This window comes from Pseudorca crassidens, chromosome 3, assembly GCF_039906515.1.
Source record: "Pseudorca crassidens isolate mPseCra1 chromosome 3, mPseCra1.hap1, whole genome shotgun sequence".
NCBI lineage: Eukaryota > Metazoa > Chordata > Mammalia > Artiodactyla > Delphinidae > Pseudorca > Pseudorca crassidens.
The window spans coordinates 70917748-70936978 of NC_090298.1; the positions used below are offsets into that span (position 1 = coordinate 70917748).

At 37.1% G+C, this 19231-nt stretch overlaps 1 protein-coding gene across 13 annotated transcripts in view; it reads right to left on the bottom strand.

The window, feature by feature from the left end:
* Positions 1 to 777: 777 nt before the first annotated feature.
* MEF2C (myocyte enhancer factor 2C) overlaps positions 778 to 19231 on the bottom strand; it is a 169640-nt gene continuing 151186 nt past the window's right edge. For 8 of the 13 annotated variants that reach the window (XM_067731197.1, XM_067731196.1, XM_067731195.1 and 5 more), the window contains 5 exons: positions 14282 to 14454; positions 12748 to 12771; positions 11736 to 11865; positions 10998 to 11133; positions 778 to 5471 (listed from right to left, as the gene is read on the bottom strand). In XM_067731197.1, coding sequence (XP_067587298.1) covers positions 5150 to 5471; positions 10998 to 11133; positions 11736 to 11865; positions 12748 to 12771; positions 14282 to 14454 — 785 coding nt within the window. In that variant the 3' untranslated portion in view covers positions 778 to 5149. The remainder of the gene's footprint in view (positions 5472 to 10997; positions 11134 to 11735; positions 11866 to 12747; positions 12772 to 14281; positions 14455 to 19231) is intronic. The other 5 variants (XM_067731203.1, XM_067731206.1, XM_067731201.1 and 2 more) reach the window with 2 other exon arrangements.

A 19231-nucleotide genomic window follows, 5' to 3' on the forward strand; every position in this document is an offset into this window, starting at 1 on the left:
GATATGCATAATAATTGCTTAATAAATGCTTGCTGAAAATGGATAAAGAGAACAAAGAGAAAAGCACTGCTATTCTGAAGCCACATGCAGCGTTTCTGCAGGAGGCATTCTTTTTTTCATCAGAGGAGGAGTCACTGCTAATGCAAAAGTCCAGTCCTCCAGTCGGCTGGCCAGGGCCTCCTTATTTTCCTTTTCAGTTCCTAAATTAGTCTCTATGTTGATCTTTCTAAGGACATTTCCTTTAGAAATTATATCAGTAATTAAATTTTGGTAATGGATATATTTTATAGTTTCTAAAAATGGATGAATTCACTAATTTCCCCAAATATTTAGATAGAAGCCTATGTTTTCAACCTCTTTTGGTTAAGTAGACTATTCTGATGAAGAAAAAAGTCTGGAAGTGCTTTTTACACACTTTAGTTTAAAAAATATTAAACATGGGGATATCTTGCACAATGAGTTTTGGAAAAGTCTGTGTAATTAAGCAAGTTATCAAAGATCTTCACGGAACTGTTTTGATAGCAAAGTTGAGCCACTTGATAAGAACCTTGAACTTCCCACACTGGCTGGATACATATATCACCCCAAGAGCAGGGAAACAATTCACACTCTCCCTTCCCCCCAAAACACAAATACCCCTCTTTTTGAGTATTTTGAGTTGAAAACCGAGAAAGCTCACTTGTGCTTGTGGGAGAAGCTGCTTTAAAAAAACACGATAAAGTGGAATAAATTTGAACAGCAAAACGTTAATTAAAAAAACGCACCACAGACACTGCATCACTAAGAAAGCCAGTAACTTTACTGAATTGTCTGCAAAATACAAATTATACCTTATTTCCAGCAGGAGAAACTTTTGAAAATTCCCCACTTTTATTCACTACAGACAGCTGAATTAAGTCCCTTGAGATACACAGATGTGGTTTAACTTAGTTATAACATCTTGTCATCTAGTGGCGACAAAGTCCAGCTTATGCCGCTGTGAGCCTCTATTTGAATATTTGTTGCAAATGCTTGTATGCCCTCATTTACAAGCTATTTTAATTACTGTCATTTAATGGAAACAAGTCCCCAGAAAAAGAAAAAGAAGAAAAATGATACAGCAAACCATCTGAAGCAATCCAAGTCCTATGCCTACAGTGACCCAGGGCTGCTTCGCTCCAAGAGAACACTGGTAATGCATTCAAACCACAACAGAATCCGTCTCTTAGCTGACCTCTCTGAATTAAACTGAGGTATGGATCAATTTGAGGTATGAACAGGGAAGGCAAAATGCAATACCCGATTATGAAAATAACCAAAATGGACAAATTTAATGTAGAAGATATGTGGCTTGGATTGCTCCACATCTTTGGTTAAAACGTATTAAGAAAAGCCTTTAATTACATCTTGTAGTCTGAAGCATTCTAACAGACACCAGTATTCCATCCATCTTCAAAAGATCTGTAGTGGCAGGAAATTAACGCCATATAAGTGATGACATCACAGCAGACGGCACAAACGGGAACAGATGAAGTACGCCATGCTTAGGCAACAGCATTTACTGGGGGTTCAAGTGGCGGCTTCTTCTTTAAAAAAAAAAAAAAAAACTTTTTTTTTTCTAAAGAAAGAAATACAAAGCATTTACTCTCTGGAGTAAAAAACAAAAACAAGGATAAAGGGGGCAAAAAATGCTATCTCTAAGTTAGAAGATGGGTATGTAAGAAAAATAAATACATAAAAGTGTGAGAGGGCAGACATTTTTTTTAAAAAGTGTATTGGAACTTTTTAAAATTTTCACCTTAGTTAACCTTAAAGTGATCTGAGGATGATAGGTATTTTTATATTCATCATTACAAAATGCTAAATTCCACCTTTGGGAAAAAATAAGCCATTTTACTAAAAAACACAATTTTAAAAAAGGTTGAAATGAACAGCCTTCCACGCACCAATGCATACAGGTTGTGCAGCTTGCGTATATTGCATCAGTTTTACCAGTATTTAAGCTGAATATTACCAAAAAATCTTCTAAAATAGGATTAGATATAACAATACTTATAAGCTGTGTAAAATGCCACTTATGGTTCTTTTACTTGCAATGAAGAATGTTGCCTAAAATGTTACTCTAGGATGGGTTATGTAAAATAACACTCCCTCAGGGCTCTGCCCTAAACTCCTGAATACAAAGGATTTACCATGATAAAAACCCAAAACCGTACTAGCTTTGCAAATACAATAAATGGTAAATTACAGATAAGGTATAAGGGTAAAGATAGACAGCGATTGTTTACAGAAAGTGACTCATCACAATCAAAATTGTGCTTCTTCTCATTAAATCATCTTCAAAAAATTCTCAGATTATCCCTTTGCTATCTTGCCACCACTTTATATGAATTCAGTAGTGGGAACAAGAGATGACTGGCATCCATGTTCAAGTGATTCTGTTCTTATAAAACTATTGTCAGAACTGCTATAAATAGCCAGGGCTTCTGCTGGTACTTTAGCTTACTTTATCTTCAGCGTTAGAAAATCACTTTTTCTTTCTTGCTGAGGCAAATTGCAGGTAAAGAATTAATATGGCTATTTTTTCATATTTTCACATAATGACCCTTTCCCACCCACTGGTAAGTTATTGATAAAGAGTTTTGAAATGACAAAGAACATTTGTGACATTTGCATATTTTGTACATATCAACTTATAAGGATGGGTTGTAAGAATGGGATCAAATTTATGGCGAGGAAAATAATTTTCTGTTTTTCCCCCATGTGTGGATGTGTACGTGTGTGTGTGCGTTCAGGGATGATTTTCTGTTTTTCCTCTGCATAAATGTTTTTCTTTCATGTTCCATGGATACCTGGAGTAGTAGGATATATGAAATGATTGATTTTTTTTGTTTGATTTAGTATATAAAACGTTAGTACAAGGCAGGCTAGCATCCTATATGGATAGAAACAAAGGTGCATTGTGGTCTAATTGTGGATTTCAGATCAAGTTAAGAAAAATATAGCCTAGTTAGTAAGGTCTCTTGGCTTTTGCCACCCAGCGGCAGCCTTTTGCAATGAGAAACACATAGCAACTATGCAAGAAAAAGAAAAAACTGGATAAGAAATGTCCTACACCTGATATAGCAGTGTCAATCTTACTGTCTATCTTCTTTGCTGTGTATGTCAATGTGTATGACTGGAGATGAATCGACAGATCTTCACATTCCAAGAGAAAATCATTCCTAGACTGAAATCTCTTTTAAACAAGATATATCAACTTTCTTTTATGGCACTCACTTTTTAAAGGGTCTGAAAATTAATCCCTTATAGACGAATATTAGACAAGAGTCATCATTATTTTTTGAAAATTAAAAAAAAAGGGACATAGAGAGGTTCTTTAATGGGATTTCTTGAAATGGCTATTAAATCTCTTTATTGAAGAAAAAATAGATGACATACATGCTTTATGCAGAAGTGACATTTGGGGGTCCTGACACACTGGGATTGTTCAACAGTCCTATATTGCTGACAAGATTGTTAAGGGTCAGGTAAAATAATTAAAAACGGATGACGAAGCAACTATCCCTTTACCTGCTTCCTTCTTATCTAGCACCCAGTCTTTCACATTTTTCTTCTGTGGGAATTTATAACTCATGCATAGAGTAAACTCCATATCACTTGTTTCTAGGGCTATATTGGCGGGACATGTGCCCCAACACAGCTCTCTCTTCTGGGCATATTTCTTAAAAGCGTTATCAAATTCTAGGCTGAAAACCAACCATATCATTTAGGATATGGGCAAGTTTAGGGTATGCACTTACTGAATTCCAAGATGCTTGGTGAAATGGTGAGATCAGAAAGGGGCCCTGCATTTGATAAAAATGCAAAAACAAAAACAAAAAAAAATAGCATGAAAGAAACTAATTAGTATATACAATGGATGTCAGTTGACCCAATTGATTGCTAATGGGTTAAAAACAATTTAGGGTGTTGCAATGTGATATGTTCTAATCCCACAGGTTATCCTTTTGACAGCTGACCTTGAACTTATAAAATGTATGCAGAGTAAAAGAAAACAGAAAGAAAATAGTTACTCAAATGTGCAACTGCACAAATATACCCCCCTCCCGCTATTAAGATAACAAAACTTCTGCTATTACCATAATATTATATATATTAGAAAGCTATACACAAGCATGTTAATTTCACAGATTTTTTAAAAGATTCTTAATATTTTATATAATTAGAAATACACATTTCAAAAACAAAACTTCTACAAAGAGAAAACAGTTATCTTGGTTAGCAAAGCATGGAGTTCTTCATGGCTTAGGGTAGTGCTTTCTATACAAAAAGTCCTTTTTGGTTTTTTTACAGGACTGTTTAAAATATTAGCGAAGCTATCAAGGGGGAAAAAAACACATTTTGGCTTAGGTAAACTACAAAAAGCCACAAATGCTTTGCAAACTCTGTCTTACCTTTTATATGAAAATAAGCAAAATGTAATGTACATATTTTTATATTTTTATTTAATAAGAGATGCAGACCCAGATTTATTTATTTATTTAATTAAATACGTTAGCCCTCAAACTCCACATTTTTAAAAATAGGTATGGTCCTCTTTTAATGGTCGTCGATCCTTTCTCATGAGTGCCATACACCAAGGATGTGCCTGCAGGTTTGTGAGCGATCTCGGGGTGGGTGTTAGGTGACCTGATGTGTTCCTAACATTTAACCGTGGCCACCCTTTGCCGGGTCTGTCCAAGACATCTATACACTTTTCTATATGTTGCATAACAGCTGCTCTCTCTTTCAGTAAAGATCTGCCGCTTTTGGCAAATGTTTCCTTTTGTCTATTTACATGTAAATAACGTTGAACCTGCAACATGACACTATCTATTGTAACATACATTTTGCAAAGGAGCACAACAGTGAAAAGAAGTTAGCCTTAAAATCTATTTTGTACAAGTGTTCTGTTGTACAACTCAAGTGCTAAGCTTATCTCAGCATTTCTGTTTATCTTTATACTGTATCACTGAGGCAATTTAAAAGTACTTTTACAAAACAGAGTACCTGACTTTTTTTTTTCCACACACAGCACATATAATGCATATCGACCCCCCTTCCCCATTAAGGTATAGCACACACACACACTGCAAGAAAAAAAAAAAACTATTAAGTAATAATCTGATCATGTTGCCCATCCTTCAGAGAGTCGCATGCGCTTGACTGAGGGACTTTCCCTTTCGTCCGGCGAAGGTCTGGTGAGTCCAATGGGGGAGTGGAATTCGTTCCGGTGATCCTCTCGGTCGCTGCCATCGTACGAACTGCTACAGCTGCTCAAGCTGTCAACAGGAGATCTCCCCGCCTCGTGGCGCGTGTGTTGTGGGTATCTCGAAGGGGTGGTGGTACGGTCTCTAGGAGGAGAAACAGGTTCTGACTTGATGTTGAGGCTTTGAGTAGAAGGCAGGGAGAGATTTGAACTCTGAGATAAATGAGTGCTAGTGCAAGCTCTGTAGGAGGAAAGGAAACCCAGTTACAGATGGAGGAGGCCTGGAGCCCCCAGGAACTCACAATTACATTAAAACATCAGCTTAAAGATTTGCATCGACAACAGAGCATGCCCAGAGGAGAGCGTGTTTGAAAGCACCTGGGGGCGTCGCCTTCTTAGAGCAATTGGGATGCTTTTGTTGATTTGCCCCGTAATAATTCCAGCATTTAACTAGTCCAGGCCTCATGAATCATACCTCTAGTCTCTCACAGCCTCCCTAAATGTACAGGTTACCGGTTCAGGAAGATTTTTAACAAGACACGCTGGAAAAAGCATTTTCTATGTCCATGGAATTTCTCCCTAGGCTAGTTCCAAAATGTAATCCAAGATTTAACAATAGGGCTTAACAATACAGGGTTTAGGTTCTGAATTAGACTTCTTTGATTTACTAATGCCTGTGTTTGAAAATGATTGTAGAGGGCTTATTATGGATATAAATGTTTCCCTGAATTTAATATGCATATTAAGTTCCACAGTCTTCAGAGAAAGTGAAGAGAGTTCAAATTTCAAATAAATAGAGTCCATAAAATGCTACCTATAACCGTTTCTGGTGAAAAGCTTAGGATCGGGAAAGATGGGGAAGGAAATTTTAAGTATTGGCTTAAAAACACTTAAGACTTCCTATCCCACTAAAACTGAGAAAGAATTTGACTTTCTTCATCCTTTCTCAGTTACATGGGATGAAAATACTGTTTTTTCCCCCATAATTACCTCAATATTATTATAGCTAGTCTCTCCCTGCTGGGATACTAAGACCACTCCTCTAATTTATCATTGTCATTAGTTGATGAATCTGGATTTGCCTAAGGAAAGGTTGTTGTAAAAAAGGATCTAGTGTGATTTTACTGGGTTTATAACCCTTAATCCTCATTTAATTCCAGGATAGCAATAACTTGCCCTTCTTCCAAGGTGTGGGAGAATTTAGATACTTGGAAGTTCTGGAGGGAAAAGCATTAAGCTCTTAGGTGTAGCTAGCAATCACAATGACTTTGATCAGGATAAACCATAGTCATATTGCTGACATCAATTTTAAGATGCTTGTACTGTTCTTACATTCTGAGTGCACTGACATCCACGGCTAGAGTCAGTGTTACTTGTCCATATTGTCAAGAGGGAACAGATATCTCTTTTACGGAGGAGAGTCACAGTAAAGAATCATCCATACAGACACACCCACTTTAAACAGGAAAGCAAACCCACCTACTCATGTATGTGATTACGTTACTTTCCAATGGAGAGAATTAGATAGTATTAAAAATGTCACTGTAAGCAGTGAGAAAACGGGCATGTATTTCAGAGGAGAAAGTGGAGTACTTTGGGGCTGGGCTTTTGGAAGATGCAATTCAGGTTCAAGATACATAGAGATTACAAAATTAGAAATGAGTTTATCTCTGAGTGATGTTTTATACAAAAGCACCACCTACTGGCAAAGAATTACTTTCCTTCTCTTATTAATAGATGAGCTAATGTAGAGAATAACAGAAGGGAGAATTGTTTGTTTCCCTAATAAGGCTTTCTTTCTCTCTCTTTTATGATCTTACAGAATCAACGCAGTCTTAGCATTTGTATCAAGATACTACACATTGAGTGTATATAATTTTCAATCACCTGTTTATACTTTTATTTATTTGTTTTTATTTTACATTGTATATTAGTACACTAATTTTCTAAGACTTTTAATTAAATACTCTTTAAGTCAAAAAGATATTGAAATGAGGAGGGGAACACCTGTATTTCAAAAGGATCCATAATGGTGGACTATTTTATCTTGGTTCAGAGTTACTTAATGATTCATTTTGATGTCACAGGAAATCATCTTTTGATTTCCGGAAGAAAGAATTTTCCTGGCTCTGGCTAAGAAAGACTATTTCACTAAAATTTAATTAAATGCTTCTACTATGAATCACACAACTGTTTAATAATGAATGTCAATTAGGGGTCTGCAGATAAAGTGGCATATCAATAAATACCTTTGCCTGCCCTTTGACATTTAGATTCAGAGGCAGGGTGACATGGAAAATTAGACAAAAAAATTTGGTGAGTTGAACCAGTATAAGCAGTTAATCTGCATAAACTGAGCAAAAAATAATATAATCAAAATGCTGTTTCTTTAATACAGCTTTTGGAAGCTGCTTTTTCTACTTATTCACTCCATTTCCCAAAGTCAGCTGGCTTGTATAGATTTTGCTATCTCTCTTCCCCACAAAAGATACAACACTAACTTGTTTATCCTTCCCTACAAACAAATAGGCTAGTCCCTAAGATAAGATACACCTAGTTGGTGGCATTTCATTTGACAGTGAAAGCGTTCTTGAAGCATTTTGAGTAGTTCTGGGGACACTAAATCCACAGTAATGCATTGTAAGTGATATCTTAGATTCAGCTTCATTATACTGTGCTATGGGATTCAAAAGAGAATGAAGTTTAATTGGCTAGTCTCCATTGTCAAAGATGTATGTTCTTGAAAAAGGAGCATTGACAGCACTTCGCTGTATATATACTAGATTCAGATATAAGCATGTTGGTCTACTTGTTCTTGAGAACAAAATTTTTACAGACACAGATAATTGTGAGATACTTCCTATGTGAGGAGGTGCATGGGAAAGCAGATATGCACGTTCCCATATCCAGTCCTGCTGCAAGCTCCCAGCTACTACAGATGCCTTCCTTCCAGCTGGGGAAACAACGACCTTCCCCATATTGTTGAGAAATGAAACATGACTGGGTAGCTTTATTCAAATTTCTTCCTGCCCCCGCCTGGAAATTAGACTATCAAACTATATGTAACCTAACCTTTTAAAAATCATCTTTACTTAAAGTCATCTCTCAGTATGTACTGAATACCCACATCAACAAGGATGATGATGGAAATGCTTCTAGAAAATAGGTTGTCTTTGTTTTAGGTGGTAGGAGAAAAATACCAAAAAATTTGAGGGTCATTTTCTCAAATATTAGTATTCGAATGACTTTTGCTAACGCTTGATGGCAAGTTTCTTCTGCCAGTCTGCTCTGCCCCCTACATAGGTCAGTTTATGCTGGTTATCTAACTTGCTTAGATAAAATCAGATACTAGATAGTTCTAACAGTATAGCTTTAAGGACTTAAAGGTATTTCTATGAACAAAATATGAAGAGCTCTTTCATACTTCTTTAATTTTGAGAAAGAATTGTGGCAACCTCTTGGGCTGCGAGGAATTTCTACTTAGGTGGGCTGAAAGGTATTTTACTCTGCTTTGAATACTGTATCTATCCGAAAGAATGTGAGTCCACCACACAAGCATTTGGGACTACTTTGGCCTGCAAAAATATCAGTTTTTAAAAACTGATTTACATTGTAAGGAATAAAGGCAGCTCATGTAATTTATTTTACAAAAATATTACAACTTGGGTTTTTCTTTTTAATATTTAATCGTGTGAGCATAGGCTAGCTCATTTGAAGGAATCTCCTTTTGAAAACTACTGTGTGTGTGTGTGTGAGAGAGAGAGAGAGAGAGAGAGAGACAGAGAGAGAGAGAGGGAAAGAGGGAGGAAGGAAGGAAGGAAGGAAGGAAGGAAGGGAGGAAGGAGGGAAAGAAGGAAAGCAGGCAGGCGGGCTAAAATTAGAAGGCCTGGAAGGGGTATCTATTTGAGGGATAAGGGAAGTGATTAAGTGCAATAAAAACACATAACTCAGAGTCAACTCATGCACCATGAGAATTGGTGTTGAAAGAAACTGGAATTAAACAAAATGCTTCATCCTTGGCTGTTGTAATTCAGTTCCTCTCTAGTCCAGGGCTGTCACTTCTTTCTCATTTACTGAAGCCTCTATTAAAGGCAGCAGAGAATTTTGTTCTTCCCATGTAAAAGAAGAGAATTTAAAAATTGTAGTGTAGTTAAAATACGTAAATACATGTGTTTTCTATGTAAAAATGCAAATTATTGGGTGTTACTGAAAAGAAAGCCATAGTCGGAGAAAATAATATGGCTTTTGACATTAATAATTTCTAGGGAAAGTCAGTCCTATAATGGATGAATTTTGTGAAAAATGGAAGTAAACAGCTACCTTTATTTTTGACAAGAAGCACGAACAGTGGATTCACTGCCGAACCACAGAAGTACAATGCCACGTGTATGTATTTTAAGATTGCCTGGTTGATACGATGTAGTTAGTGATAACTGCCTGAAGAAGTTACTGCCATAAATGTCTATTTGGATAGTTAACATTTCTGGTTAAATTTAAATGTTATTCTAAATAGAGACATTCTGTTGCTGTTCAACATATAACATATCTTCAAAGTTAATCTTTGAAAGCAGAGCAACAGTGTCAAGTGAATTTCTTTTATTTTTTTACATGAGAGGTTAGAGTTTCAACAATAGTGATTAGTGAGTAAAATGCATATAAGCAAATAGTAAATGGGTGAAGACTCCACAACCAGAGCAGTAATCTATGTGAAATCAATTCCACGTGAAAGCTAGTGGGGCTGGAGCGGAGTAAGAGAGAAGTTGTGATGGTAATCAGTGATTTTTATTCTAATCAGAGTTTTATTCTCATTATCTCCTTAGAATATGAACATAGAATTAGCTAACGATTTTAACCAACATCTCAGCAGAAAAGTAAAAGTGGGGTAGGCATACCCCACTTTTCTAAAATATAAGTATAAAAATATAAAAATGGTTTGTCTTTAATATTTTATATCCTCCTAGTAATTTCTTTTGAAGATTAATTGAAGTTTTGGAGTTATTAAACTGAAAGTCATGTCTTTGGTTCATGTTTTAAACTTAAAAATGGTTTTACAAGTAGTATTATTTGTGAATTCCGGGCCTTTTAAGATTTGAACTTTCCTATTGATAAATGACAGGAGTTATTTCTATAATAAAGACATATCTCAAAAGTACCACAAGGGGGCAGAAATAGACATCTTCTGACTTCAGAAAACAACAAAAATTATTTTTATACCCAAATTTAGATAATTAGTGTATGTATGCACATATACATATATTTAAATTCATACATCTATGAATATACAACTATATTATGAGTACATTATAAATATATGAAGTTTGTATATCAGTGGAATAGCTGACCCTCTGAGTATTAGGCTAACTATGTTCATTACATTAGGCATGAACTATGTGGTTTATGCTAAGTGAAAAGGATTCTCAAATATCTCAAAAATTTAAAAAACTAATAACTATAAATGTTTTCTTATGTCCCACATGAACTATGTGAAAACTTAACTGAAGAAAAACTTATCACTGACAGAAGTAGAAACAAATATAGCCTAAAACAACTGGGAAATAACATACCCTATCATCACAGAGCTCTCCCTCCTCATAAAGAAGAAGGAAAGTAATATTTAAGCTACCTGAAAGGTATTAAACTTCCAGATTTTGATAAAGTAGAATTTTACATCCTCTAGAGGGACATTAGAGCACACAGTTAGAGACTGCCATTTGTCATTTAACAATGCATTCTAAAAGTGTATTATGAAAGAAGTAATATTGCTTACCCCAGTTGACTGAGGGCGGATGGCGGCATATTATGTAGGTGTTGTTGTTGCCAGCCAGTTACTGAGCCAAGATGAAGAGCGCTGGCGGTGTTAAACCCAGACAGAGACGACAGGTCTGCGCTACTCAGAGAGTACTCTAGAGAAGAGAATAAGAGAGTTAGGGAACATATTCAATTTGGAAATTATCAAGTGGTGAATAATCATTTTCAATTTTTAAAATATTCTATTAGTATTATTTAATGATTGTTATGCTTTTTTTTATTTGCAGAAGGGAGGGAGATAAAACATTAGGGACAATTTTAATTTAAAAGAGATATACTATATACCAAAAATTAAGTATTCTGTGAAAACTTCAATGTAATACCGCCTGCAATTCTAGTTTATTAGAACTACAATCTGGTATCACAAGTAGGTACATAGTATTTGATGACCTAGAAATGTTTTTTAAACAACCTTGAGAAAGTGAGCTTTCTATTACATCAAAAAAACAATAGCTCATTTTCTTGAAATTGTTCTTATATATTGAATTCAGGTTGGGTTAATAAAACTTTTGCTCACTAAGAAAGAAACATGTGGATATTCACTTTGTCTTAGTAATGAATAGGTAATGGTATAGTGCTCTGGACTCCACAGGTATTAAATAAAGCTTCCTAGCAGACTAAAGAGTAATATCTTTTTCATCTTGCTTTTTTAATAAAAAGTATTTAATGTATTATTTGAACACGGCAAACTACTCACCGTTACCATATGTTGTTGAAATGGCTGATGGATATCCTCCCATCCCTTGTCCTGGTAAAGTAGGAGTTGCTACGGAAACCACTGGGGTAGCCAATGACTGAGCGGACTGGGAGTTATTTATCCTTTGATTCTTTTAAAGTAAATAAAAAGATATTACTTATAGAATTTTTTAAGAGTTAAAAATACTAGATTTCAGTATTAGTGTTGCACATAAAGAGAACTTGGTACAAATCTCATGAAATTAATCATTTAACATGTGTCTCTATGAACTCTGCCAACCCTATCATTTACAATCCTTCAAGAGACCAGTTGTTGCCATAGTAACCCATTACATCAGTATCTCCTAGGCAACTGAACTAGTAACAAGTACCATAGCTTTATTATGGGTAAAAACAGACTATGTTGAAAACTGATGAAATATGTATACTGTACTTCTATTGTTTCAGTTTTTATTCAAATGCAAATTAAAAAAATTAAAATCAACCATGGTGGTTTTTATGCTCAGTTCTATACACACCAGAGCAGATGGGTAGAGGGTTCATGCTATATTTTGACCAGCAGGTGGTGCTCTGACCACTTTTTTTCAGATTCTTCTAACCTTCCCTCAAACTAGATGGCAAAGCAGCTAACATATATTTGATTCCTTAGAGCAAGGAGATTAAAAATTCATATAAATTTAAATATCTTGAGAATTTAATTCTTAGAAAAATAAGCATATTCATGGTTTTAAATAACTAAGGATATTTTTGTTTGTTACAATTTTACTATAAATTAAATCCTAAAATAAACTGAAAACATGGCCTTTACTTACAGAGGTTGACACAGAAAAATAGATAACCTGATATCTCACCTATGAGTGATACTTGAAATGAATGGCATTTAAATATAATCAATATTGACACACACTAACTCCTGAAATCTTTCCATTTTACTACTGCTTCCTCTCCACCTAACAGTCACTTTGGATTTCTCCTTGCACGTGCCATTGAAGAGAAGCACCCTCACCACTTACCAAAAGCAGGTCGACATCCTCAGACTGAGAGCATGCGGAAGGAGTTTTATTAATTAGTGTCTGTAAATATTTATAATTGGGCAAAATCTTTTCAACAAAAGGAGAAGCATCTTCTGATAGACACAACAGTTTAAACAGTTTTAAAACTCAAGACTCTAAAGATAACTCCTTACAAAGACATTCTTTGTTTTCTTTAATGAGCTGTTTGTCTCAAACATGAAGACAATCTATCCAGTTTTCAGCACAGGTCAGTGTCTCAACGTTCATTATTTCACCACCACATTTTGAGGAAAAAAAAAAAAAGATTGTACTTTGAAACCCCACTTGCTGGAGGAGGGGGGAAACCGCACCTGGCTGCCAGTGAGAGACCTGACGGATGGCTTGCAAGAAACCCTGGGAAAGCCTCAGTTTTAAGGGACTGGGAATAAATCTGCTGATAGAGACAGCCTGCCATGCATGGCCCACACTGCTTGGCTGTGGCCCTGTGGGAGGTTTTATTTATCCAGCCTTTTCCGAAGGGAATGTTGCACATTATGTGAATTTTTGGGGGCTGATATTCAAAATTAATCTGCACCGTGCCATAATAAACTAATCAGCTTGCAGGACTGTTTTACCCTGAAGCTTGCCACAGAGCAGAGAAAGAAAAAAAAATGTGTTTGCAGAATGATCTAAATCTGTCTGCTGAATCTTGGTTTTAAATGTTCTCGCTCTTAAGCAAAGCTAATTTGGAGAACACGGATGTAAGTCTCTTTGTTGCTGAATGTGGTCCCACAATATTATCTTCACCTTCGTCCTGCGGACCCAGGAGAAAGAAAAATGATAGCTTCCAGGGATATTATTTATATTTCATATTTATTTATTCTTATAAGTGCCACAACTGTTTTTTGATGTAAAATAAAAATATAACCTTTGTTCTCAAAATGCCTAGAATTTTAAGACAATTTGTTTTTGAGAGGTAACTACTGTCATAAAATGCATATTTGGAAAGATGAATTGAGGCAGTGCATAGGCACGTGATACATTAAACATTATCATTGCAATACACCTAAGAAAAGAATTGCTAATTAACGGGAGAAAGTTCATTTAGGAATTTTGAGAAAGATTTTTCATTGTCAGTACCTTAAGGACATACTTATTTAGTTCAATACTGTAAAAATCTGTTATGAAATACCTCATTCTGTGAGTGTGGTTCTACCATTGGTCAAATCAAATCATATGTGTCATAAGCAGAGTACTAGGTAATGATTTTCTTCTAATTATAAATTGGAGGCCTTAAAAGGAAATGTTTTCTTTGCCCCAGAACACCAGCCCTATAGTGGAGTTTTTTTGGATGTTGGTTCTTTTTTTTCCACGGAAAAGGGAAAATGCACACTAGTTACCAGAAATAATAGCTAAATCCAACAGGGCCCCAGCAATAGCACTGACGTGTTAATTTTCTGGGAGCATGTGAGTAATTCATAAAGTTAGACAAATACACAAATAGCAAAACATATACAAAACAGCAACATTTATTTAAAATGTAATTTCACATTACCACTGATGGCATCGTATTCTTGCTGCCTGGTGGAATAAGAACTCGGAGATCTGGTTTACGGTTATTCATCCCTAAATTCATGGGGGGAGGAGATTTTGCTTGCATATTCTTGTTCAAGTTACCAGGTGAGACCAGCAGACCTGGTGAGTTTCGGGGATTGCCATACCCGTTCCCTGTTAACACAAAACAATGAGAGCACTGAGGAAAAAAAAAATCTAGACTCAAAAATGTTTCTAGAGAATACACTACATGAGATTAAGAATAAAGGATTAACAGGGTGAGACAATAACGTACACTGAAAGTTCACAGGATGACTGACAGCCTCCACATCAGGAACCCAATCAGTTATTTAACATTCCTCTGAAGGAAGATTAAAAACTCTTAATGAGAAGAGACCTAATAGATAGCAACTTGCCCAGAAACCAGCATATACTTTTATTCTATTAAAAAAATTTCGGGGGCTTCCCTGGTGGTGCAGTGGTTGAGAATCTGCCTGCCGATGCAGGAGACACGGGTTCGAGCCCTGGTCTGGGAAGATCCCACATGCCGCGGACCAACTAGAGCCTGTGCGCCACAACTACTGAGCCTGCGCGTCTGGAGCCTGTGCTCCGCGACAAGAGAGGCCGCGATTGTGAGAGGCCCGCGCACCGCGATGAAGGGTGGTCCCCGCTCGCCGCAACTAGAGAAAGCCCTCACACAGAAATGAAGACTCAACACAGCCAAAAATAAATAAATTCATTAATTAAAAAAAAAAATTTGGGAAGAAAGTCAGACAGTCAGTCGTTCAGGGTCTAAGAAAAGCACTGAATTGGTCCTGCACTTTAATTGACTAGCTCGGCGGAGGCCTGGCCGGCATGACTCACTCTTTTGCTTCAGCGATTTGGGTTTTATTTTGTGTATCTGTGTGTCCTTAAGTGAAGAAAGGGCATACCAGCAAGACTATAATTTCTAGGACACGCAGGAGGTGTAGTAGCCTATCACACGCTTTGCTATTCAGTTCCCCTTGTCTTTAAGCGATTTCTCCCTATGGCTTTCTTCCATCTGGTTTGCTCTCCTCACTAAGCTCAGTGTACGAACCTGAAGCCCTGCTTTCTTGCTCACAAAGAACTTCAAAAAGCAGGACTCCTTCTCAGGAGCCGAAATGAGGGGACGATGCCTCCACTAAAGTGCTGATGCACAGGGCACAGGAGTAGCCACTGAGTGGCAACCGTCCTGAAAGGGTTTTCTTTGGTCTCTGATGCTTAGCCCTCCACTAACAGACAAATGGCTATCTGAAGGTGTCCATTTGTCATAATTCAAAATATACTGTCCCGTGACAGGCAGAGCTGTGGAGGGAGTCGATGCAACCTGAGCTGAACCGGAAAGTCCCCTGCTGGCTTCCTCTACCATCTCTGATTGGAGAATAAGAGAAACCACCTAGGTGATTCAACAACCCGTGCTAAGAGAAACCACCTAGGTGATTCAACAACCCGTGCTGGAAACCTACCTAGACAGTTGTTTTCTAAAGCTCTCTAAAGGAGACAGTCAAACCTCGTTGTTACTGTCATCATTATCATTATCGTAAAACACAAGTATCTGTTACCCCAGGAGGAATGGTACTGTGTGCTACCCAGTGGGGATGCAGAGACAAGCCCCCGGTCCTCAAAGGCCCTGCAGTCCCTTTGTGGCAATCCAATACAGGCACGCGTGAAACATACGCACTAAGACAAGGCAGCCTGGGGTGATGTGCCACAGAGCAATACAGATTAAGTGCTTTTGGGTTCCCAGGAGGGAAGAGATTATCCAAACAAGATTCACGGAAGAGGCAAGAACTAATGTGAGTCTTGTAAAAAGAGAGGAGGTAGTAAGATCTCTGGGCTTGTGACCAGGCACTGGGAAAGGTTCAAGGTGGCACGTGAGCATCCTGGTGAGAAGGCAACCCATGGAAAGAGGGGAGTGTCAGAGACCCTGAAGGAACGTGGAGGGCTGGGCTGTGGAACCCACAGAAGTTTAGCCTGTGAATTCCAGGCTAACATGTCTTGGGTTTAAATGGTGGAAATGCAGACCCCTGAAGGTTGTAGAGCAGAGGTAACACAGGCCTTTAAGTGGACAGAGAGATCTACTGGTATTGGGATATTCTGTCATTAGGAAGGCCTGATAGTGTGATCCAGTCTGGAAACTTCCATGATGACCTGAGCTACGATGAGGAATTGGGAAGGCAAAGCCCAGGTATATTTCAGGAGAGATTTATGGGTACATCTTTTGAATTAGAATCTATTTGAGGCACACTGTGCAGAGCACACTGGTTCTTCATACCCCATTCATTTACTTGTCTCATTTTATGCATGAATAAACGGGCTGAATATATAACAAATAACTACAAGATTAAATCTGTCAATTGGATTATGCATAAAATTCTCCACTTTACTGGAAGAAAAACCCCACAAAATAAAACAAACAACTCCTCCCCCAAAGCGTGTCAAGTATAAAGTAGTTGCTTAAGAAGCGCTGGTTGAATTTGTATGTAAATTACTCTTCTATAATAAAACTTCAAGAAAATTAGCTAAATTCTCTAAAGCCAGCTAAATATGTCAAAAGCCCAAAACATTTTTTTTTACAGTTAATTTGGATTGTTTTCTGTGGCAAAAGTTGTTTTATGAAACAAATGCAATTTACCTTTTTCCACTAGGAGAAATACAAAGGATAGGTTCACTTAGAAAAACGCTCGATCAAATGGAATGCTCACAGGAGTCTTATATTTAAGGTGTCTTACTGAATCATTATCGTGACTATGCTAGGGCTTTCGTTTTAATCAATAGATTCCACTGGATAAAAAGGGAGTGAGAAAACCAAGACAAAGTTTGCTCTCTACTTTCCTGTCAGCTGAAGCCCAGACTGACAGACACACTGAATGCCTATGTCACTTATCTATTAAGCCTGCGTGAGATCTGGTTTAAGTAAACAATCAAATGGAAAATTAGCTGGGTAATTTCAAAAGAAAGGGGGAAAAAGAAGTCAGTTAAGCAGTGCAATGAAGCTTGAACAGATCTGAAGAAACTAAAACCCCGGCGTCGTAGATGCCGATACTGGTTTGCATGGAGGAGTTATTTTGCTAAAAGGAAGTAAAACCACTTTATGAAATGTGTTGTCCTGTGATATGACGAGCACTGGGCCAGTGTGTGAAAATGGAAATGCTGCACGAAGGCTCTGAGAAAAGCTCTTTTTTTTTTAAATTAAAAAAAACCAAACATCTTCTACAGTAAACTCTGAGAAATTCCAACAAAGCCTACCCCTTTCTGCCCACATTTTAAACAATGATTTGGGGCAGCAGTCGGGGGAAAAAAAAGCAAACATATATTATAGTTTTTCACCCAATAAATGCCTCAAAACTTAAAAAATTGATTGGAAAAGCATTCTATTTTTCCCCTTGGAATATTTCCTGTTGTTTGGAAATTATGCCATTTTAGAAGATTAGTCACATATTTTAAGGTGTTTACATATTGAAGGTAAAATATTTTGAACCACGATGACACTTCTTAGATTCATATTTTTAGAGCATAAAGTTATTTTTGAGAACAAATAAATTCTGCCTTTTACCGGTGAGTTTCTGCTGTTTTTAGCATATTGTGCCAGCTAGCATTTTGGAGCCGTATAATAACCATTTCTGTTTCCAGCCACCAAGTTGTTATTCTTTTGGCATAATATAGATTCAGGAATGTGAGGCTGTGGATCCTAAACCAGTGATATAGAAACCTATCATTTGAAAATCAGTGATGAATACATTCGTGTGGTTTACTGCTAAGAAGAGCCTGCATTTAAACTGGCTCGGAAGCCGCAGCCGCCTCCCCACTCAGGACGCTTTGGCCTTGGTTGAGGCTGCTGTCCTACCTTAAGATAAATTCGCCCAAAAGAACAGTCTCTTTCAAAGTCAGGGGTCGGGAGGTGGGAACCGCCACCCTTCAATAACCTTCTGAGATACAGATTCCACCTTCCTTCATGTTTTAAAATTACCCTCCGCCGGGGACAATTATCAATTTGGATGTGACTGCATGCAGATGTCACATTCCCCTGACCACTTAAAAGCCCCAAAATTATAAAGCATGAGTGAATGGATTTCCTGATTATAGATTATAAGAAAACGAAGAACAGACCAACTTTAGAGTTCGTTTGTTTTATCGTTTCGTTTGATTAAAAATATTGTTTCACAGAAAACAATTTAAGCATTCACGATATAATTTGCATAAAGGATAATAGAATCTACGTCTCTTGGTTACAAGTTTCTAAACACTCATACTAAAACTACTGTAAATACACAAAACTTCAAATGTGGTGTTAGGAGAAAAAAATTTTTTTCTTTCCAGTTAACTTGAAAACACTTGCTGCTTTCTCTTTTCTTTTTTTTAAAAATTGACTCCTATTTTAAGAAGTTGTAAATTCAAAGAACATATTCCTGGCTTAAGATGTTGTGAGGAGGACATTTTGCCTTGTCTCACAGAGCTCAATTGAGTATGTAGCTCTCTTTGAGCCCGAACTTCTGAAACTTTCTCTTATTGGGATGTTTAGACGTTATGAGTCTTTTCACGTCATTTTTCTTTTTCTTTCCTGGACTTTCAATTATAAATACAAGAATATAAATCTAATAAGCACAAAACAGAAACTAGTCCTCATGGAGCAAGGTTAATTTTTTCGTTGGCACGATCTGTTTTTGGAGTCTCTCAAGTCGCCATCTTTGACTATTCATTCATTCCCGCTTCCTCTTCCAACTCCATATCCAATTAGTTTCCAAACCTTGCTAACTTTTCTTCAAAAATGTCTCCCTCCATTTCCATTGCCACCATCCTAATTTAGGCTTTTGCTGCCATTTGACTAGGTCTTTCCATAACCCCCTGTTTGGGTTCCTGGTCTCTAGCTGAAGGGTTCTTCACCAAGCCTTAAGATGGGCTGCCGGAAGACTGTGAGCTCCTTGAAGCT